We start from the raw sequence: 22,576 nt of genomic DNA on the forward strand, positions 1-22,576 counted from the left end.
TTGGTCAAAACTGTGAAGGAACAGAGCTTATTCCAGTTGTCTCCTGCCCCAGAATTTACCAGACAGGCTCTGTGAGCCTAAAAAGACAGAATCAGTGAAAGACACATCAAGCCAATGCCGTTATGGTCCGACTTCTTTCTAATTAGCCTCGTCTGTTATGCTTATTTTTAGAACCATGACTGAACCTTAATTAAGAGCGACATGGCTTTGAGTAGATTGTGGCCAGGCTCTGCAGAAATCCTAATAGGCTTCTGAGTGCTTTAGTTTTTCGTTCATCTCCTGCTTAATAGCTAGGTGTAGGGACTGCAGAAACGCGTAGGATGCCTGTAGAAGGTATCTGTGTTATGCTAGCACTCCTTTTAGATGTGGCCACCTTGGAGACAGGTCCTCAGCGGTGGAAAATCAGACCCTTTTCATGCTTTATGTTTATGCAGATAACACAGCCCCCCTGGGAGGGGGGGCACAGGGGACAGCACAGCGTGACCCTCTCGTCCTTATATCTCGTCTCTGTTTCTTCCCGCCTTCCTTGGGAGCGCTGGCACTAGCAGCTGGTCAAAACTGTCCCTGCAGCTCACAGGGAATGTGTCCCTGAGGCCACCGCGCCTGCCTGCAGCTGCAGATTGGTGCAGTTTGTTGGGGAGAGATGCTTTCCTAGAAAGGTTTTGCTGCTTTCCTCTCTCTGCTCTTTGCTGTGGAGGATTTTGAAGCTTTCTGAGACAGGGGAAAAGTGAGCACAAGATCAGTGGTAGAAGAGTTATTCAGAAACGGTCTGTATTCATTCGTCTCGGATGATGCGTTTGCCAGACATGAGACTGATGGAAACTTAACTCCCCACAAGCTCCGTGGGTACGTCGCAGTAAAAATAGAAAGGTCGGTTTATTGGGGCATCGACAGCTCTGTCTGAGTTGCTAATCAGTCAGCCACAACATCCCCTCCTTGGCTTGCACTCGTTAGTTTTCTAAAAGGCTAAGTTATATCCCCTTATTGTCTGCAAGGATAAAATTAAGTCAGTCTGTGTTTCCTAAGAGAAGGTGCTTTCCTTGTGAAATCCTCCTCTTTTAGCGTAAGCAGCCTGCTTTGCTTCTTTCCAGCAATTGTACTGGGGGGAGAGTTCAACTCCGGAGTTTTCCCCGGAGAGAAGAGAGGGGGAGCAGGCATGGATGGTGGTATGAATTAGCCTCTCCTCTCCTCAGCATCTGCCTTAGCTCATGTTTGGAGACACCTCTGCCCTCGTGCTGGGTACTTCACCGTGCTCCAAACTGCCCTTTTGCTGCCCAGTGGTGCTCAGAGGCGATTTGCACGGGAGGATTCTGGTTGCTGGTCCGGGGATGCGCTGGGGCAGTAGCTTTGAGGAATGTGCTCAGTTTAACTTTCTTCTCCTAAGCCCAACTCCAACCTTTCATTTAATTCACTGACTTGGCAAAGCGTAGACTGAGGGCAGATTTAATCACAGGCGGAAGTAAAACACTTGCTAAATTGATTTGGTGCTTAGGTTTGCAAGTGAAGTTAAGCATGTGCTGAAGTATTGTCATGAGGCAGAGCCAAGTTTAATGAAGTGTTTTAAAATCACATGAGAAGTATTTTAAAATCATATTTAGATCCCTAGCAAAACAAAGCAGTGCACTTGGATAGGTTTGGGGGATGATTTTTCCTGGCTATAAAGTCAGGCAGAATAAGAGGGGAAGAAACCTGTTACTTGAAGGAAAAATAAGTGGAACATAGCCAGGGCTTTCTTATTTAGGCTTTTGGCTGGAGGCAGGGATTCTGGTGTGGCGGAGCAGTCCTTTGCGTTTGCAGATGAGCGGTACGGTGTACTCTTAAGTGCAGGCACAGGGTAAAGTGCCTCCTGTATGCAACTTCGATCAGGCTAGAGGACTGCTGTCAAAAATGCTAGAGTTTCAAGCAAGGTAACTTCTCCGTTGGGAATTATTTTCTCTGTCCTCACATTTTGCGTGTTACCATTCTGTGTGCGGTGAGACTTGATTCGCGTTGTTCTGCACCCTCTGTCAGCTTTACTCCCCCTTTGTCTGTACCGACTGAAAGGTAAAGGAAAATGTGTACCGCTGCCTGGTGTGGTGACTAGAGGTGGGTGCAAAGGCGCTTGTCCTGGCTTCTGATGCTTGCTTCTGTGATTTACTTGGGCAGCGAGGCGGAGACGATGAGAAGATTATGGTGAACAGCTCTCTGACCTGTAGGTCCTTACCCGTTTGGATCCTCAGCAGCGGTAGGTGGGCTCTGCCACTGTACCCAAGCTGAGACTGTAGCCTGCATGTAACACTTGAGAACTCCCTGCCTGGGTACGTAGAGCTTTTTTCCACCCATCCATATATTTCTGGTGGTTTTCATAATTAAAGGTTGCATAGTCTCCCAGTGTACTATATACCGTAGTCCATATCTTCCCAAGCTTCTTAAAACTTCCTGCACAGGTACAGCATTAGCTGTATCGGACACTTCTTAAAACTTCCTGCACAGGTACAGCATTAGCTGTATCGGACAGTCAGGAAAATCCTTGCTTCTGTTGAACATGAAATGTTTATGCCTCATTTACGATGTATGAAACCTGCTTGTTGCATGTACCCCACTACGCAGTGCCGCAGTGCCACAGGGTTCCACTCAGTCCGGAAGGTCAATAAAACATGAACAAAGTTGAAGATAAATATCTTGAATATTCTAAAGAACAATCTTTTTTTTCATTTTTCCTTTCCTTTTTTTTTTTCCTGTTTGGTTTTAAGGTGGCAAAATCACAGTGTTTGTGCGGGCAGGGGAGGAACTGGGTCTATTTGATGTCTCTTCTTGAAATTAGGAAGTCATTCATTTAGTATTAATTACCTTTTGGTGGCCAGTCAAGTCAGGCTCATCTTCCATTTAATGGGCCAGGCTCAGTGGTGTGCTGAAGTTGCCTTTTGCTGTTCTGCTCTTGATAATCTGACTCAGATCAGGTTGGCCAAAGAGTTAAAGTGGATTTGGTTTAAGGTGATTTGTGTATGCAGGGAAGCTCAAAATAGGGTGCTTTCTCACCTGTGCCAACAAATCTGGCCCAACAGCAGCAGCGGTCGACATTGCCGTATTGCTGTGCTCCTCGGCCTCAGCCAAAGCACGCAGCTAGCGAGGATGACTGCTGCTGGAGTCAACCTCGATGCTGCCATCAGAAACCTAGAGCAGAGCAGTCTGCTCACTAGTGCAGGGGTTGTTTGACCATCTTATTGTCCTTTTCTTTTTTTGCAAAGCTGTTCCACTTGAAGAGTTATGAAAAGGGAAACCTGTCTGGGCAAACATGAAGGAAAAAAAAAAGAAAATGGCAATTTAAAGAAGTTGGGGTGCTTTGTTTGACTAAAGGTGGACGTCTTTACACAGAGGTATGGTTGTGCTGTCAGCAGCCTCTGGGCTGGAGTATATTTGAATTGCAAAGCCTTCTGGTTGTGCCCGCGCTATGGCTTTGGTGAGGAACAGTGAGTGAAGAACAGAAATTAGACTGGACACACTGTTTGGTATGGCGTTAGTTTGTCACCATGGGAAAAAGATAATTCAGCCTTTCTGTTATACTGTGAAGAAGCCTTCAAATGGCTTTTCTTTAGGTGCTGATTTATTTGCAGAGTTAGTGCCAAGATATAAAGTTTGCATTACCATGTCTGTCATGCATACAAAGCATAAAAATAATCTCTTTTACTCATGAAAAACACGCAGTAGTCCCTCGTAATGAAAGAGAGCTATGGGGCTATTAATGGTCAAGGGCCTCAGCAACGTCAGTATAGTCCCTGCAGCCTGGACTGCATCAAGCCCTTGCCAGACTCTGTCAGAGGAGACTGCTAATGTGATGGTCACGTTTCTGTCTGAAAATGTTGTAACTGCTATAGTTACAAGGAGCACCCAGATAACAGCAAGCAGACAAGATTAAAGACTTTTCTTTTCCCTTCAGTTTTCCAGCAGACTGTGTGAATTTGGCAGTATCTGGTATGTAATCAGTGTTGGAGCCTCTGTTGAACCTATTAGGTTCCCGCGTTGCACCAGGGTCTGCCGGCTTCTCCCGGCGTCCTCGCTCCTCGGCGTCTGTCGAGGTGCCAACCTGACCTGGGTGCCCAATTTATCTGATCGCTGGACGTGTCGGTGAGGAACTGAGGGTCTCCTTCCTAACCTTGGCATTTACAGCAGAGGGATCGCTTTCTCCATTATCTAAAGTGGAGAATTTTTTGGTAGTAAAATTGAACACTTCGACAAGCGTGGTGCAGGTGCAGCCCTTGAGAAACTAGTGTAAAGCATCAGGGGATGGGTTGGTTTGAAGGGATAACAATTCTGCATTTTGAAATCCTTCAACTTCCTGGAACAAAGTGTCAGCTGCTGCTCCTGGTTTTGTTGAAGGCCACTGAGCTCTACCAAATTTTTACCTGTTAAAGATCTAACGATTTTTTTGTCTTCATTCAAGTCAGGAATTAGCTGCTTAGGAATATGCAGCTTTTATCACTCAGACAGTTTGTCTGGGATGAATCAGGATCTGACACGGCTGTGGGCCCGTGGGCTGTGGGCAGTTCTGCCCCACTTGCCAAAAAGTTGAATCTTGCAGCGGTTTTAATTGGTTTCTGAAAGCTGTGCTCCAGAGTAATGCAAGTGCAACCAAAAGCCGTTGCAGAACTGGCAGATGAAATGTGTTCAGCTGCCCTCAGATCTGTAATTGGAGATAGCTGTTCTCCTGTAGACACAGTGGTGCTCACTGTCGCATTACGCTCCGGTTTCAGTCCTTTTCCCTATTTGGCCAACAGTAATTGCAAATAAAGCTTAAGGAAGTAGCAGGAAGCCAGGGGCTTTTTTTGGGTGTTACAGAAAGCTGAGGCTAAGCACTTTTTGGCTTTCCCCTGAGCATGCACATACACACACACAGGCACAGGCAGTGTCGGCTGTGCCTTTCTTTACAGCCACCGAGCTCCACGTCACCGAGCTCCACGTCACGGAGAGTCTGTCGATCGGTTCAGTGGGGACTGAATCAGGCCCTCAGTCCCTGCCGTTTGGTGCATGCGTGTGCACGCCAGCCTGCAACATCTCCGCCTTGCCTCTTCCTCGGCAATCACCCGCGTGAGCCTACAACACGAGCCGGAGGTCGGGTGTGCCGTGGCCCTTCCTCTGCTGCCTTAAGCAGTTACCCTTAATCCACATTTCCAGGATCAGGTAGGTGCAGAAACAACGCAAGGTTTTCCCGGGCTGAGCTGGTACGGCTTGTTTTCTTCCTTAAATTCATAGTTTCCCTGTCCACATGTTGTATTTTTACAAGGTTATTGGCCAAAATGCTTTTAAAGTGTCTGTGGCTCAGACGACTGCCTACGTAGCTCTCTTGCAGCTTCTTACTGATCAGATCAAGGGGTAACATGGTTTGTTTGTGATCAGACAGGCTGTTTTCCCCAGCAAGAAATTGAAATGTTGGGTGTTCATTCTACTCCAAAGTACAAAGAAAGTCTTTACATCTCTGCAGTAGATATTTTAGGATTAAGAGAAAACAAGAATATGGGTTATTTTTAGTAAAAAGCGTTCTGTCAACTCCCCATCCTACAGTGTTGAGCTTCCTGGTTTCATTGGGCAAGGAGCGTAACAAAAGAGCCCTGTTTTAAACACACCTACACATGAAATGGTAAAATGCTGTTTGGCTCAGCTCACCATCTGTAAACCTCCAGTTCAACTCTTATTAGCATAATCCTGTCCTAACAGATGTTAAAAGGAAAAAAACCCCAACTTTTTCTTTTTTTTTCTTTTTAGCTGACAATCAGAGAATGATCCATTCTTCTCAAACCCGTAGCAAAGGGCTAGCAAAACATACTGGTGAAATGGTACTGCTTCCCGCTGCCTGCCAGCGCTTTTCCGTTGAAGGGAACATGTGGCCATATCATCAGCTGGTGCAGATGTCGATTTGTGCCAGTTAAGCATCTGACGCTAACAATCACTTTTGGCCTGGTGTATTTTCCTTTACCCTGTCTATCTTTCCACAATTTCAGGCAGTAATAGCAGAGCCCTCTTTAAGTGCCTGTTTTATATTTACAGAGGACATTTTAATCTATTTGCTGATCTATTCCAGACAAGCTCTGCCATGAAAATTTGAGCGAGACTAAGATTGGAGATGTGTCGTATCCTCCTCTTGCTGTTACACTTTGTAGGTAGGCGAGGTTGTCAGAGCCTGCAGGCTGTCACATTTGGGACTGCAGCGGTGCACAGATCCTGCGCTGCTCCTCGTTCTCAGTTCGAAATTATGACCATAAGGGGAGAGATCCCCCGCAGAAAGCACAGGGACAGGCCCACACGCTGCAGCAAACGAGGGTCTGTGCAGCATATCAAGAGCACTTTATTGCTACTACCCTGCTTTGATTTTCCATTGCACCATTACATGCCTTAAAAAAGGTTGTTGGTGTGTTGTGGTTTTTTTTTCCCCTGAGAACTGTTGGAGCCCTTCGTTAGCATTGGCGACTGAAGCAAGTGAAAGCCCACGGTGCTGTGCCGTGCCTGGGGACGCACCCAGGCTCACGCGCTGCCGTGGGACAGCTGGCTGGCTGAAAGGCCCTCGGGGATGCGAAGGACACGCATTGGTGGCACTCGCTTGTCGTGTCTCTTCCTGCATTTTTGCAAGCACTGAGGAGAGATCAAAACAGCATTGTCGAGGCTTCCACCCCCTCGTGGTATTTGATTCTTTAGATGACTTTGCCAGACGGCGCTTTAAAATGAAGGGAACCTTTAGAAAAAGCGCTCGTTTGGCATCCATCAGAATCAAATGCAGCTGCCCTGCTCGATGCATCGTGTGGGAGTCCACGCGCGGCCCCAGGCTGTGAATGGATCCGCGTGAATGAGCAGGACCAATTGTAAATGCACTTGTCAGTGTCTCTTCACATGCATTTTCCCTGCAGGAGCCAGTCTGTTGCTGATGTGCAAAATCCTTCTGCTTTTACCTAGGCGGAGTGAAACTCCGGGCCGACCGCACTCCTGGCATTCAACCAAATTTGCAGAGAACCAGCCCGATCTCAGCATGATGCAAATATCTCAGGGTACGCTTGGCACCCCTTGGCATCAGTCCTACCACTCCAGGTAAGCACCACGCACTGTGGGCATGTGCTGCATAGGCAGAGATGTAAAGCAGTCTGCTGTGCTTTCCTCTCGTTTGTCAATTCAAAAAAAAATATTTTCTGCTCATCTGTAAAGGAATCCTTTTTCTGCAGCCTTTCAATGGCCATCCCAGGTCGGTAGCACATCGCTTTGATTACTGAGCTCATGGCTATGCTAGTTGTTGTGTCCTGTGACCTTTATAGGGACCAGACTGCTTCTGACACCACTGGGGTTGTGCCCAGGTGAAGACAGTAGTGACAGCTGTTAAAATGCACATTGATTTTTCTTGGATATGAGCTCTAGACTGGGCCATGAGAATAGACTGGCAATATTTGGTTACCATTTTAGTTTTAGTATCATTTGTCCAGTTTTGAAGCGTCTCCCACAGGTACCTGTGTGTAGAGAATTGGTCTCTCAAGCTAATGCGCTTCTAACCTATGTCCCCTGATCCTACTGCCTTCCTTGTTTCCAGCGTAATGCTGGCTTCAGGGAGGCTCTGCCTCCTGCCCGAGGCTGTCTTGATGGTGCTAACTGCAAGGTTAGGGCCTAAATCTAGAGGACAGAAGTGAAGGAAGGGCCTAAATCTAGAGGACAGAAGTGAAGGAAGGGGATGAAGGATTTGTGGGCAAAATATTCCCAGTCACCTCCATACAGCTGATGGGTTTACAGACAGCCATGGTTAAGGTAGGGCTTCGCAGGGCTTTCGGTTCCTGTTTGGTTACCTGGCCAGAGTGGCCATGTTCCCCTCGCTTAGATGCTCTGCAAAGTGGTGAAGATCTGGCAATTAATTGCTTTAAAAATCCCCCTGCCCCAGGCAGGAGCCCCGTGCCAGGACGTTAAGGCAGCTCTCTGCAGATCCGGATGCAGGAGCTGGTGTCCTGCTCTGCTCCCTCGCAGACTGCCCCCACGTAGAAATGCAGCGTGGTCGTTCGGGCTGCGCAGTCCATGGCGAATGGATGTGACGCCGGACAAACCGTTCCTGGAGAGCTGCCTGACGTAGAAACCAGGTGCCTTATGACCTTCATTCCCACGTTTATGTTTGGGATGAAATTGAGTTCTTAAAAACTCCAGGCTCACTCAGGGTAGGCACTGCCTGTTAAATCAGTGTCAGTCAGAATCTTCTCAGAAGTAGATTCAGCATGCCTGATTTTTCCTCCTTTCCAGGCTTCTGGCAAGACCCGCTGAGGGACAAAAAACTCACAGGTGTTCTCCAACTTGCCTCTTTTCCCAGCTAAAGAAAAGAAATCTAAAATCAAAATAAGCCTATTAAAAAAAAAGGCGTAGGCAGCAGGGTAACTGTGCCCATCAGCAAGCCCAAGCCCCTCGCGGGGGTCGCCAGCAGTATTGCATCACTGACCGTATAGTCCCAGAGTCAGAAGTTCGGCAAGGGGTTTCCTGGTTCTGGCAATTGCTTTCTGCACGGTTCAGCTTTATCATAACTTTATGTGCGTGTGTTTTTCTCTAAGGAGTTAGCGCAGTGGTTCGTCTCACCTAGTAGTGTTATTGCTGTTAAAAGAAGATGGTGCAGGACACCTGGTTTCAGCCGCGAACTGCGGCAGAGGCAGATTGGAGACAGCGGTGTGGTCCCAGCGGGCTGGGGCTGCTCCTGCGAGCCTGTGCGGCGTGGCAGAGCGGACTGCAGGCAGGAGAGCTGCGTGGGCACACATACCCCTCGGGTCCTCCAAGCAGCCCCCAAAGGCCCCCCAACACCCTGGGGGCAGCATGAGGGAGACAAGTTTAAATTTGGAGGATTTTCCCTGAAAAGGCAGAAGTCCCCACAGCCACTGGGATTGAAACTTCATTTCTTGTACAGGTGAGACCGAGCCTTGGCAGGGAGGAGGAAAGAGAAAACAGGTCATTAAAAAAAACAAAAAAAAAAAACCATGAAGGCATAAAAAAAAAAAAAACCATGAGGGGAGAATTACAGGAGAAATGTGTGTTCCTCTCCAGCCTTCAGCACAGCTCATCCTGTAGCCTGTTCGTTTCCCACCGAGGGGCTTTGCTTCAGCCACCGCTCCTGGCAGAGCCTTTGGCTGGCACGGGCAGGCAGCGTGGCTGCGTCTCCTGGGTGGCTGAAGAGGAGCATGGGGAACATCTAGTGGTCAGTCAGTCAGCTCTCCGCTGGGCATTGCCAGGGAGAGGTTTTTTTGTTATTATTAAAATAAAGAGTGATGCATCCTAATGAGTAAACCAGATTTATCCTAAGTTTTGCCTGCCTCTGTGTTCCTCTGCATCTCTCTGCAGAGCTGCTTCCTTCTTCCCCTTGCAGGCGGGCTCCCCTTTGCCTTTCCTTGTGCTTAGCAGCCTCCTCCCTCCCTGTAGCAGCCTCCTCCCTCCCTGTCTGTCCTTTGGGCCTGTGGGTGTTAGTCCAGGAAGGGGGAAGTGACTGCAGTTGGGATGTGATCTAGGACAAGGCTCCTCAGCAGGCCCTTGTTAGCAAGGGGGCTGTTTTCAAATGCACCAGCTGCCTCCCAGAAACAGCACCTTGCTTCCCAGAGCTGCTGTGCATCTCCGGCTCCCCCGCTGCACGAAGCAGGTTCGGTCTTGTTATCGCTGCCGGGTGAAGCGTGCAGGAGTGGAGCGTGCCCTCCCCACTGTGCAGCCATCCCCCGCGCCAGCCGAGGCTGTGGCCTGCTCCCGGGCTGGGCTTGCTGCTCCGGCGTGCGGCTCTGAGCCTTGCCCTGCCACCCTTGGGTGGGACAGCAGGCTCTTTCCTGGTGCTTCCCTGGGGCTCTGCCGGGACAGCACCTGGGAACCAGAGAACCCCGTATCCAGGGGAAGGGACTTGGGAACAAGGGAAAAGGAAAGTGAAATCTTCAGGGTGCACTCGCGAGTCCTCAGTGTATCTACAGGAGCCCGGGAGGAGAGATTAGCGCAGGGGAACTTGACAGCAGTTTGTGGTGTCGCCATGGGAAGTATAGAAGAACTGTGGCCAGCGCATAGGAGCTCCCTTTCAGCCGATAGATCTCCAAATATCTTTCTTTATGAACACGCTTCTGGAGGCTACGAGTCCTCTGTCAACTCATGTTGACAAGTGCCATGATGCATCTGTGTCTGCTAAGCTACATGGTGTGGAGGCTTTAAAGACTTCCTGGGGCTCTCTCAAAGTGGTAGTATGGTGCACCCCCCACTTGCCTCCACGCACAAACACATGCATCTCTTCTCTGTCTTGCCTGTTTAGTTTTCTCGCAGCAAACAAACTGTCCCAGGGACAGCTGAATTTCCAGGAAGCCTGCCAGGGCATAGCCTTCATCTCCATAAAAAGAAATGAAATGGGAAAAAAAAGAAAGATATTAGATTCCCCCCAGAATGCCTCATGCGCTCCTCTCCTCCTCCTCAGTGGCGTCGGCACTCATTCAGCTTTCCAAGTGCTTTGGATAGGTTTGATGGGTGGGGTTGATCTTCCCTGGCTCCAGAGATGCACTGGGTTTCTGTCTGTATTTCCCTCCCACCCTTCTCTGGTAAATAAGAGCCATGTGTTGCAATGTCAAGCAGTTCCTCTTTGTGAACTGGGATGACTGCAAACAGGGGATGGAGTAAGGCCCAAATATGGGTTTTAATCTGCGCTCCTCAAAACTAAACATCTTGCTTCTGAGCTCACTTATAAGTTGTTGTGCCTCCTCTCTGCTAACAGTTGGTTTTTACTCTTCTCTCGCTCTTCCCCAGCTCTTCCACCAGCGATCTCTCTGGTTACGAGCATGGCTACCTGAGGAGAAGTCCTGACCAGTACAGCTCCCGGGGGAGCATGGAGAGCTTGGACCACTCCTCCCCTGGCTACCACCCTTGTCACCTCTCCCCAGCCAAGTCCACCAACAGCATTGACCAGCTCTCCCACCTCCACAGCAAGAGAGACTCAGCCTACAGCTCCTTCTCCACCAACTCCAGCATCCCGGAATACCCCGCTCCTCCGTTCAGCAAGGAGCACTCCTGCTCCATGGACAACATGCACTCCCGAGGCGGCCTGCAGGAGGGGATGAGGCAGGCTGACATCAGGTACATCAAAACAGTCTACGACGCCCAGCGAGGGATCTCCGAGGAGTACGAGGTGAAGTCCTCCGCTTTGCTTCCGAGCTATGAGGGCCGGACCCTGGCAGATGGTCGCAGCCACGGCAGGCTCCATGGCTTCAACCGGCACAGCGCAGCTCCCTCCTGGGCGCAGCCAGGCCAGAGCTCCTCAGGCAGTGAGAGCCAGCCCCCCAAGGGACCTCCCTTGCCACCCGCTCGCAGTGACAGCTACGCAGCCATCAGGCATCACGAGAGGCCCGGCTTGTGCTCCGGCCTCGATCCGAACAAGCCTGGCCGAACCCAGCCAAAAGGGGCCTGGCCTCCACTTGTCAGCAGCTTCTCCCAGGGGCCGCTGCTGAAGACCCCCTTCGGAGAAGGGCATCTGCACACCGTGGTGGAAAAGAGCCCGGAGAGCAGCCCCACCGTGAAGCCCAAGCAGAGCTATTCCCAGTCAGCCCAGCCCGGGCAGCCCCTGCTGCCTACTGGTGTCTACCCAGTACCTTCCCCGGAGCCACACTACGCCCAGATGCCCCAGCCTTCTGCAAGCAATAATGGGACGCTTTATCCAGCTCTGGCCAAAGAAAGCGGGTACCCTCCACCTCTTCCAGTCTCGTATGACAAGGCTGTAGCCAGCACCGCCCTGGACTTTGATGAGAATGGAAACCAAAGCACTACAAACAGATCGACTGTTTTTTACCAGCCTCCAGCCACTGAGAGAAAGCAGGATGCTGCAGCAAAACTTGGGCAGTATAAATCTCCTAATGCTGCAGGCCCAGAAGTCTACTTGACCACGTCGAGAAAGGAGGAGTTGTTTCCCCCTTACAAGGCAGTGCACGCTGTCCGAGAGACCGCAAGTACTGCACAGCCCACCAAGCACAGTTTTCAAGCCCCACAGCCCCAGCTGAGGGATGCCAGTGAGAGAAAAGCACGTTACCAGCCCAAAGAGGACTGGGCAGCTGAATCCCAGGAGGACAAAAACGGCAACCCACAGAAAAACGAGAGAGATGCTGCAGCTCACCATCACTGGGGTCACAGCGAAGCCAAGCAGTATGGCTTCTCCTCCTTGCCGAACATCCCAGAGGGCTCCAGGAGGCAAAGCAGCTCCGAGCTGAAAGAGATGCCACCAGGTGAGGGTTATTCCAGCACCAAACTGTCCTTTCTGAACAGCAATGGTAAAGAGGAGAAGGATCACGGAGGACAGGGACACAAGCAGTGCAGTGATGTGAACCCGCAGGCCTTTGCGAGGCAGGGGGAGGAGGGCACGAGCGTGGCCCCGTTCCATGCTGCCGAGCCAAAGGACGAAGAGCCCCCTTCTCCGCAGCACCCAAAGACCTCAGATTTTGGGAGGAGCCGGCTCAGCTCTAGCAGCACCCAAAGCTTTCCCTATGGCAAACCAGACCCCAGCAAGCTCCGCTGCTCTGTGCTGGAGAAGGTCAGCAAGTTTGAGCAGCGAGAGCAAAGCACTCAGCGGCCGCAGAGCGCTGGCGTTCCCACCTTTGGCCAACATTATGGGCCGAGCAGGTCGAGCCAGCCTTCCGGCACCGTGTGCTCTCCGAACAGCCTTGAGGACACGCGGGGCAAGCTCGGCTCCTGGGAGTCCAGCCAGCTGCCCAGTGAGCCGGGCAGGGTCTCCAGCCCCTCTGGCAGGAGCGGGAAGCCTGAAGAGGCTGACTGGCGCCCCGTGGAGCTGCAGATGGCGGCCTCGGCGAAGCAGCCCAGGCCGAGTGAATACTACAACCTGTGTCCTGAAAACGAGACGCAAATAAGGGCGGCTCAGCTCCCAAGGAGCAAAAGCACGTTCCAGCTGGGAGGAGAGCCTGAGAAGGAGATCCACTGGAAGGACAGCATCCAGGATGCCCATGGGTCGCAGCTGGACACACCATTCAACAGGGCTTACAGGAACAGCATTAAAGATGCTCAGTCCAGGGTGCTGAGGGCCACATCCTTCCGGCGCATCAGCCCCCCGTTTGGGAGTGCCCCCAAGAGGGTGACCCAGAGGCCTGCCTCGGCCCACGTGGGGATGAGGAGCACAGCATCGTCTCCCCACACGCCAAAGGAGAGGCACAGCGTCACACCGACAGAAGGCAGCCTCTCCGCCCTGGACTATGCCAAGACGCAGCACATCTCGCGCATCGGGGGCCGGAAGCGGCTGACAGCAGAGCAGAAGAAGAGGTCTTACTCAGAGCCGGAGAAGATGAACGAGGTGGGCATCTCTGATGGTGAACCATCGCCTTTTTCACTCCAGAAAAAAGGCCTCCATTTTGTCTTCCCGGAGAATACGGTGGCTGACCGGCGCAAGATCTTCGAAAGGGATGGCAAAGCTTCCTCCACGGCCAGCCTCTCCAAGCCGGAGCTCAAGCAGCTCCAGCAGAACGCCCTTGCTGACTACATTGAGCGCAAGATGGGGAGACGGCCGTCCTCTCAAGATGTGGGGCTGCTGAGGGAACGCTCCCACAGCTCCTATCTGCAGGCTGGTGGCCCAGACAGCCAGAGCCTTTCCTCCGCCTCCAGCATCAACTCCCTCCAGGACCACAACCTTTACCGCCGGAGAGAATCTCTGGAGCGGATATCCAGGACGGGGCGGATATCTTCAACCCTTCCTCCTGGCTTGATGGGTTGCTTCGACCTGAGTGGAGATGAGCAGAAGAAAGGGCGCCGTGACAGTTCAATCACAAGCCGACCGAAAATGGACAGGTGCCTGGCTTACAGAGCCAAAACGGAGCTCACCAGAGGCACGCAGACAGACACTCTCAGCTTGCAGGGCCAGCCTCGCTATGGGAAACAGGAGCAGCTCTTCGAAACACCCTCCTCTGCCAGGAAATCTGGGAAATCGGTGTCTGTGGAAGACTTGCTTGATAGATACGACAATCAGACAGTCACTGTGCATATACGTTCAAGGTCGTCTCCCACTCCTATAGCAGAAAAGAAGCATCAGGTATGTGGAAAGCAGATCATACTCTCAGGCAAGTGGGGCTCTCTGAACCCAGGAAAGGGGGAGGATGCTGGACAACAGACCAATGTTCAGTCATGGCAATTGCTTGATTGGTAATAGGGAGGTTAAATGCATGTTGAGATACAGACTATTTATTGCAATTTCATTAGCATTATGCTATTTTAAATGCTTGCTGGTGGGATACTGCTTTTGTTCTGCTTTGTACTGCTGGAGCTGTGTCAGGGAGAGATGCTGTGATTTGGTTGCATAGGCTGGTAATGTACTTGTGCTCTTGCTGCTCCTGACCCCTCATCTAAGGGTCTTAGCCTTGCCTGTTAGCATCACCGGAGAAGCACGGAGTACGTTTCCGGTGGGGTGCATTAGCGTGGTTATACACTGCTGCTGCTGTCCTGCATGAGCTCGGCCTTAGACCGCCTTCCTGATGCAAAGCAGAGAAGCCGAAGGGCTGCCTGAGATTGCACCGCCTCCCACTGGCCCCCACAGCTGGGGAGCTGGGAGGTGCTCAGCAGAGACACTGCCGAGTAACCACGATGTTTTGTCTCCAGCACTGGAGGGAAACATTGCAGAGAAAGCTTAGTGGAGAGCCTGGCTGCTCTTCCCATGTCTCCCGCTCGGTTGCTGAGAACATTAGGCTGATGTCACAGACAGGGAATTCGACTGACTTTGACGACAGTAAATAGTAGAAACAGGCAAACTTCTTGGAGAACAAATGCCCAAGCCAGCTCTTCAGCTGGTTCAAATCTCTTCCAACCTGTTTAGGTAACTGCGGCTGGTTGAGCCACACTAATTTACAGCAGTGGCAGGTCTGCTCCCCCTGCCCATTTTCATGTCAGGCTCCATTCGTCATGGGGAGAGGGAAGAAAAACCAAAACATGTGGGCAGGTTTCTTGCTCCAAATGGTCTTAAAGCATTTGGCCAGTCCCATAGACTTAAAGGGCAGCTGAGATCCAGGATGCCTCCTTCAGCTCTTATACTTGCTATCAGCCTAAAGCAAGTAATCTAGGTGCAATAAAGTAGCACTCAGCAGAGTACCATAAAGGAAATTATAGAGAGGGTGAGCTGCTGTGTCCTGGGCAGCGTCTCAGAAACGGGCCAAACCGAGGCGGGGGGAAGGAGCCGTCTCCCCAGATCCCTTGTGTGCTTCATATCCTCCCTCGAAAGAGCTCAGATCCCACACTACACTTGAAAATAGAATTAAAAAGCAGCTTGTGAATATCAAGTGACTGGAATGCATTTCCATCACCACTGCTCCCTCATCCCATCATCAGTATTTTTCCACACCAACCAGGCAACAGGCTCATCTGTGCCACTTTGTCACACTTGCCGATCATGAAGTCTTTTGTGTTTGGTAAAAGGACGGTCCTTAAAAAAGAGTTAGGGTGAAAGCCAAGCTGCAACTTTTTTTCTGCCTATCAGTACAGCCAGAGCAGCAAGAAAAATAAACAGGCTTCCAGAGAGAGAGGAGTCACTGAAATGTACTTTTCAGTGACAGGTTGGACAGCAAGCAGCCATAGCTCATGTTTATCTGCTGTTTTGGTCAGGGGACAGATTGGGAGGTTCTTGAGATCCTTTTTTTTCCCTTGTTGGGTCATTTTTGATCTTCCATACATGCAGCAGACAAACTGGAGCTTCTACTTGTTGGGAGCTGACTCAAGGCAGATGATGAGCAGCAGTGCAGACCAACTCACAGGGTCTTAGCTCAAGTCCAGAAGAGGGGAGAGTCCTTACTGCTGTTTTCTGGAGTGGTTTAGCTGTATTCGCTTCTGTAGTGAGGACTTAGTCTCATAGATAGCACAACACTTCTGAAAATCCTGTTCTTAAATTCCGATTCAGGAAAGCGTGTTTGACTTCAGACATGTACACCAGTCTGTAATTGTCTGAGAGGGAAGATACGTTTAAATGCTCTCTTGGTTAGGTTTGCTTCTGAAATGTCTCCAATACAAAACCAAAACTGCAAAAGTAGGGGCCGCAGCTGAAACAACAGGGTGATTTTATTTTGGGAGGGGGGGGGTTTCAGATCTTTTGTGGGAAACACATATTTGCAGTTTAGCAGCAGTCTTCAATGCCTCACTGTATATTTTTCAGGGTCTTGTATACAATATGTAGAGTTCTTTGCCAGCTGCATATAAATCACGTTGCAGTGTCACTGCAGGAATTTGTTTAAAGATACACGGAAATTGATAGCCATGTGGAATTATTAGCTATCAGTCTTCAGAACGCATTCTCTGCCTTCCTCCCCTCTGCTTTTTTAGTCTGTCGCAGCCTGCATGTCTCCCAGCTCCGACTCCTAAATCAAGATCAGCACTTACCCTCCCTCCACAGCAATGCTGACAAAAAAAGCAAACTAGGGGCGTGGGGAACGGGGCACTGAAGAGCTCTGTGCCAAAAAGATCATATGTGAGAAAATACCGACCTCTTCAGAAGCATGCTTAGCATTTGGTTTCATGTCTTGTAATAGTCTGGTGTCCTATGGTGGGAGCTCTAGGGGAGGGAGAGTCAGATTTACAAAGGTATTTCAGCTCCTAAATTTCTCTGGTTTCAGATGAATTAAATGCCTAAAGAGGAGGTAGATCCTGAGACCTTTGTGCATCTGTGCTTAGGTTTTCAAAAGACCCAAGTGCCAGGCTTCCTGGTGTTTTTCAGCACCTCCACTTGTGGCTAGAGTTTCAAACCTTGGCGGCAATCAGCCTCTCTCTCTGCTGAGGGACAGGTGGTTTGGTGTTCAGCTTTCCCAGTTAAGGCTGTTTCGAAGATGGCTCGGCTTCTTACCTGCATATAAAACAGGGGTGAACACCCAGCTCCCATGGATACCCTGGGGTACATTTTCAGAAGAGGCAAGGACTTGCTGAGAGCTTTTCAAAATCCATCTCTCTGGAAAAGTCTGGGAAAGGCAGGCGGGCCCCCTAAGTAGGAGCAGGGAGCTGGAGGGGGGTATGCCATGCTCCAGTTTCCTGGCATGCTGGTGAAAAGGAGCATGTTATAGCTCAAGCTCCTACAGAAGAAGACTGAGTTGCCATGGTGTACCACTTCTCTTCTGGGGACCCCCAGGGGAAATACTGCCAGGCTGGGACAGAGCCTTGGTGGGTGGATGAATCTGTTGAATTTAACCAGTATGTAAAAGCCCCAGAGATGATTGGTTTCCCTCCGGTCACTGGAGCACATCCTTACCTATTTTCCTCCCCTCCATAAATGGCATACGGAGTGGTTTCTTACCAGGAGGCACCACTGTTTTGTTGTTCTGTTTTGTTTTGTGCTTGCTGCTAATTCTGTCTTTGCGCTCCAGGACCTGCTGAGAAGGGAAGGCAGTGAATTTGGCCCCATGGTGAGAGATCCTTTCTACGTGATCAGTGCAGGAGCCAGGTAGGTATATGTTAATATCCCCTCTGTCACTGCAGGGTTAGGTTCTTGTCATCCTGCTGCCAATAACAGGTGGCATATGTTGTCTGTGTAAATGGCTGGATCGTGACGAGGTAGAGAAAACATCTACATGGACGCAGTTTTGGGTGTGCTGTGCCCAGTAGAGTTAGAAGGAGTAAGCTGCTGTGAGCAATTTGTTTTCACTGCAGACATTCATTCACTGTAAATTTCTCCTTTCCAGTCATGTCATCTTGGAGCATGTTTCTGCAGCAATAGTCAAATTAGGTGCCTTCCAAAACGTGTTTGATCTGCTGTTAAGAGTCACATCCGGAGGTTATCATAACTGAAGGATCCTAAAAGAAAAAAATACCTTGATGTTTCACTCTGTCTGGTTTTCCCCAGTCCAGTGTGCTGCCTCCCCAAAAGCAAGTGAGCATTTGCATGGGCTAATACTGGGAGATCTCAAGTATCTTGCTAACGTGAAGCTTTGCATTTAGGCTGCTTTCTGTTGTACAACTAGGATGTTTTGCTCAGCAACAGGGGAGAGAGAAATGTTTTTAAAAATAGAAGAGTGTAATCATAAAGCTCAGAATATTAGAGCATATGTAACTATGAAACTATTAGCAGTGGATTGTTTTGAAGTTAACTAGAACTGAAGTTGATCTGGTTGTATTTACATATAAATAATAAATGCCTGCCCTAAGCTGTAAGCGTCCAAACAGCTAACTCTTGTTACAGTAAAAGAGGGACTAAAGTAATTATTCACAAAGGAGCTCTGTTTCTCAGAAAACTGCAGTAAATGTCTTCCTGCTCCTTTGTCACACTGGGAGTTAACACTGTGGATCCAAAGGTTTCAATATGCAGCACTGGGCCAGAGGGTGACAGCTAGAAGTATAGGCAGGCTCCTGGTCTAGCTGCATCTTAATTCAGACTCTGACTGGCAATTTTTGTGCCTAGGATGACCTAAATTTCATTCTGGAGAGACTCATTTTGCCTTCAGGCATGCCCTTTTATGATTATTTAAAACATACCCGTTTTCTTAGGTTTGGAATAATTTTCTGTTTTTTTCCTAAGAGAAAGACAGCTGTTTTGGTTCATTCTGCCTCTCCATTTCTTCTAAAATTGGCATTTCATCATTCTTCTAAATAACTACTTGTTATTTTCTTTTCTTCCCAATCTATTTTCCAAGTAACTGGACTAAAAACCCCACTTGAGAACAAGTTTATGGTAGCATGAACTGTGGGTTTCTCCTTTATATGCTTGACTGCGTACAGATTATTGCTGTCACCTTAGCAGTTTTATGACATTTGTGCTGTGTAGGCATCTTGTACGCTATACGAGCACATTTCTCCTAGGAGGTGTGGGATCACTTTCCCTTCTTGATCAGAACACTTTCCTGGTTTTTCCAAAAGATACAACAAAAGGATAGGGGAAGACAGGAAAACCCTCTTGACTTTTAGGACACAGTCCCAGCGCACAGCCTGCAAACCACTCCCTACCAGCCAGTAGAAGTTTTGCAGTTAACTCCCAGTGGGAACAAGATTTGGATCCTCCACAGACCAAAAAGGGGCAGGTAGAGCAGGACCTTACCCACGTGCCGATGATTAACACAAGAAGTCCCACTTTTAGGATACTGCTGAACCTTCCCCCACCCCAGTGTGAGCGAGTACAACACAGTCGGGCTCATATAGATGGTTTGGGCCTGCGAGAGTGTCATGGCATGAGGCAGCATCCTCAGTCCATGTCTTAAGAGATGCGGTCTTTGCCTGCATCCTGTGATTGCCAGCCAGATTAGCTGGTTTTCTAGCGAGTCCTCTGACATGTAACCAGCTCCATCCCATCCCTGCCTGCAGCGTACTCCATGCACAGGCCCTTTGGGGGGGGCAACAGCGGGCTGCAGGAATTATGTTTATTGGTCCCCCGGGTCTCTGCCGTTCAATGCGCTGGAGAGGACCTGGGAACGCCCCTTGCGCCTCTCTTGTTAGAGGACGAAACTCCATCCAGTGGTGAAATTATGCAAGTCCTGGTAGCGATCATTTGGTCCGGTCACTTCTGCTCCGTGACTTAACGCTCTGTGCTCTTACGTTGTTCCCCAGGTGACGTACAATAGCTGTCTCATAAGCACCGTTGGAAACGGTTGTTGTTCCACCAGTTTTAGACTCAGCAATTGCCTCTACAGTAGGAGAGGTCTTTAAATTAGAGAATTACCATCTGGCTTCTCTGACAAACACTGAGTATCTGGAAAGAATACACATTGCTACTGTCCAGGATCCACAGACAATACCAATAGCCGTCTGTCTGGAAAGTGTCCCTGCCCCCAGGCAGAGGCTGCCAAATTCTGTTCTCAGTTACACCAGAATAAAGCCGTAACAACCCATGTCTTTGACAAAATTATTCTTAATTTGTACCAGTACCTCTTAGAGCAAATTTGGGCCCCAAGTATCAAACAGCGTGGACAGACGGTGTTAGATTATTTGAACAATGAATCTTGCGAACAGCAAATACATTGGCAGTGTTGCTTTATTGTATTTTATTGTTTTACAGTATGGCCTCATGTTTTTAAGCGATCTTCTCTTAGATTTGCTAGCGCTATTGTTATTGCTCATTTTGTTTGCCAGCTCAATAGGTATACGGGCAAGTAAGTTTGGCTACATGTTCTAAGCAGGAGCCTCGCTTAGACCAGCCACTCTTTCTCGGATTCGCATACAAACATCTTAAAAGAGATGGAAAGAATAATTTAATCCACTGAATTTGCAGCTTTCATATCCTGTTGCAGTTCAAGTGTTTTGGCCTTGTTTTTTATAACACCAACCTATCTGAATAGAGCTCTTTTTTCTAACAGGATCCCAAGGTTTTAAGAATTTTTTTCTTCATCTCAGCAATCAAAATAGTGCAGTTTTTGCCTCATTTTGTTCTTGAAGATCACTGAATCATTTTAATGGCAGCTTTCCAAAAGGAGCAAACAGCATGATGGGAGTTTTGGCCCATAAAGCTCAAGTTGTCAAAATTATCAGTAATTGGGAATGGAGTCTGATGGTAGATAATGTCAAATCATCTGCCTTACAGCAATCACTGCCTGCCCTATCTGTAGTAAACAGAATTCAAAGTGAGGCTGGAAAATAATCCAGGCACTTAGGTTTTCCCTGTATAGATGACTGCCTAGTTCCTGTGCTACTCTGAACTTTATAGGTGGGTCAAAAGAAGATTCATTAATCTTGGTCTGTAGAAATACATTCATTTTCCCTGGAGTCCAAAATTATATTATTCGTACTCTTATTTATATATTTGACAGCTGAGCCTTGAAACAATAACCAGAGAATAAGTGTGTTTTTTTTCTACTGAGTATTTCTGTGATGCTCACCACATGTGTGCATATGTGTGTGATCTAACATGCACTGGAAGTGATGGGAGACGGATGAGTGGGAATGAATCTAGCTCTGTGTCCCTAGAATTAGTAGACTGGATTTACTTCTAGTTTCAGCAGCACAACTGCACTGCACCTGGCTCAGCAGGCACTGACCCAGGCCTCCAACATGGTTGCATAATTTGCCTTTTAAGGGGGTGTACAATAGCTTGGGCTGCTCACTGATTAATTGTTAGCCTTATCATGGTCTGTCTCTTGGTTTTCAGGTCTGTCAGCAAGAAGGAAAGAAGCCACTCGGAAAAAATGACATTCACAAGTTATTATCCCCTTCCTCAGAACAGCAGCGAGGCTGGTGCTGGTTCCTCCACACTAACCGAGAGCCACAAGGTCTCAGAGCTTTCCAGGCAAGATAGCAGGACTTCTGCATTTGTCCCATCCCCAACAGAGGCAAGGAGTCGCTACCCTGAACAGAAGCAGGGCTTTAAACCCTTGGTCCTTGACCTTATTCCTTCTGGATCTGGCCAGTCTGCACCTAATATGCCCACCCAGACCGCCTCAGACTTGCAGACTGCAGGAGATTGCCAGGCTCTGAGACAGCATCATGCCAAACGAGATGCTGTTGCCTCTGAGGGCAGCAGTAATATTCAGGCACAGTCTTTGGATGCTGTCCAGGATAGATCTCCTGAGACTCCCACAGAAGAAATGATGTGGAGAAGGAAAGCTGGGCTGCCTTACAGATACCTGCCTCCCAGAGTGACAAGGGGTCATTCGGTCAAGGATGACAGCTTCCCGAGGGCCATGGTGTCTCCTCCAGTGGCCGGGCCTAAGCTCTCCCAGAGGTGGCAGTTCCTGCCGACACAGAGCAGCACTTCCTCTGACCCAGAGATTCCTTCTCCCCTTGGGACAACCCATCTCCGGATCTCAGAGTCGTGCCTGCAGCTTACTCCCCCACCATTGCTGCAGGATGATGAAGACGATGAGGTGTTTGTCCCTCCTTCCCAGCCTGGTGTCGTCATTCAACCCTTCTCATCCCCACTGCCACCCCATCCTCTTCCTGAGCTGAGCTCTTCCACTTCAGCAAACGGCACGGAGGAATTCCCACCTCCTGCCCCACCGGCAGCACTTGAGGGGAGTGGGGCAGCTGGAGACAAATCCGCCAGGCTCTTGGAGGAGGCCAAAGTGAGGTAAGGGGGAGCTGTAACGTGGTGCCTCAGGCGTTGTAGGGCCATATAGAGTAAGATATGCAGGGCTCCAGCCAAATGTGACTGACCTCCACAGCTCTGCATGCCCCAGCGACCCACCCACAGCTGCTGAGCGTGAAGCTTGTGGAGGAGCGCACACATTAGAAGGGGAGAGGGACAGCCGGACAGACTCGCTGCCACTAGGCTTTGCTGGCTGCCAAGAGCACTGTCAGATGGCGTGGCCGGGGCAGGGGCATAAAGCAAGAAGACAAAAAGCTCTGTGGTCTTCTAGCAGATGTACTGACAGGTGCTTAGCAGGCAAGGCAAAAGGGGTTATGAGTGAGAAACTACCCCGGTCTCGTTCCCTTGCAGTTACCCTATGGATTTCAGTGGGGTTTCTTCTTACTCATTCCAGCACAAACAGCTAAAGTGGCTGCTGACTCCTTCCAGTTACTGGTTTTTGAGAGAGAACTATCCCATAATGAACTCAGGTTTTTCCAAACCGTTAGAGTTTCCCAGAATACATTGCAGACCTGGCACCAAATAATCCTATTATAGAACGATGACTATATGCTACGAAATGACAATGCAAATATGCCACAGTAACATTGTATAGGGCATTTTTCCTGAAGGATAGGAGTTTGG

The 22,576-nt window shown here is 49.4% G+C and overlaps 1 protein-coding gene across 3 annotated transcripts in view; it reads left to right on the plus strand.

Moving 5' to 3' along the window:
* The window catches only part of SHROOM3 (shroom family member 3), a 111,010-nt gene that overhangs the window by 80,929 nt on the left and 7,505 nt on the right, over window positions 1-22,576 (plus strand). For all 3 annotated transcript variants that reach the window (XM_026103554.2, XM_064510437.1, XM_064510438.1), the window contains exons 3-6: window positions 6,922-7,053; window positions 10,738-14,011; window positions 17,313-17,389; window positions 21,017-21,934. In XM_026103554.2, the coding sequence (XP_025959339.2) occupies window positions 6,995-7,053; window positions 10,738-14,011; window positions 17,313-17,389; window positions 21,017-21,934 (4,328 nt within the window). In that variant the 5' untranslated portion in view covers window positions 6,922-6,994. The remainder of the gene's footprint in view (window positions 1-6,921; window positions 7,054-10,737; window positions 14,012-17,312; window positions 17,390-21,016; window positions 21,935-22,576) is intronic.

This window comes from Dromaius novaehollandiae, chromosome 4 (genome assembly GCF_036370855.1).
Source record: "Dromaius novaehollandiae isolate bDroNov1 chromosome 4, bDroNov1.hap1, whole genome shotgun sequence".
In the NCBI taxonomy this organism is placed as follows: Eukaryota; Metazoa; Chordata; class Aves; order Casuariiformes; family Dromaiidae; genus Dromaius; species Dromaius novaehollandiae.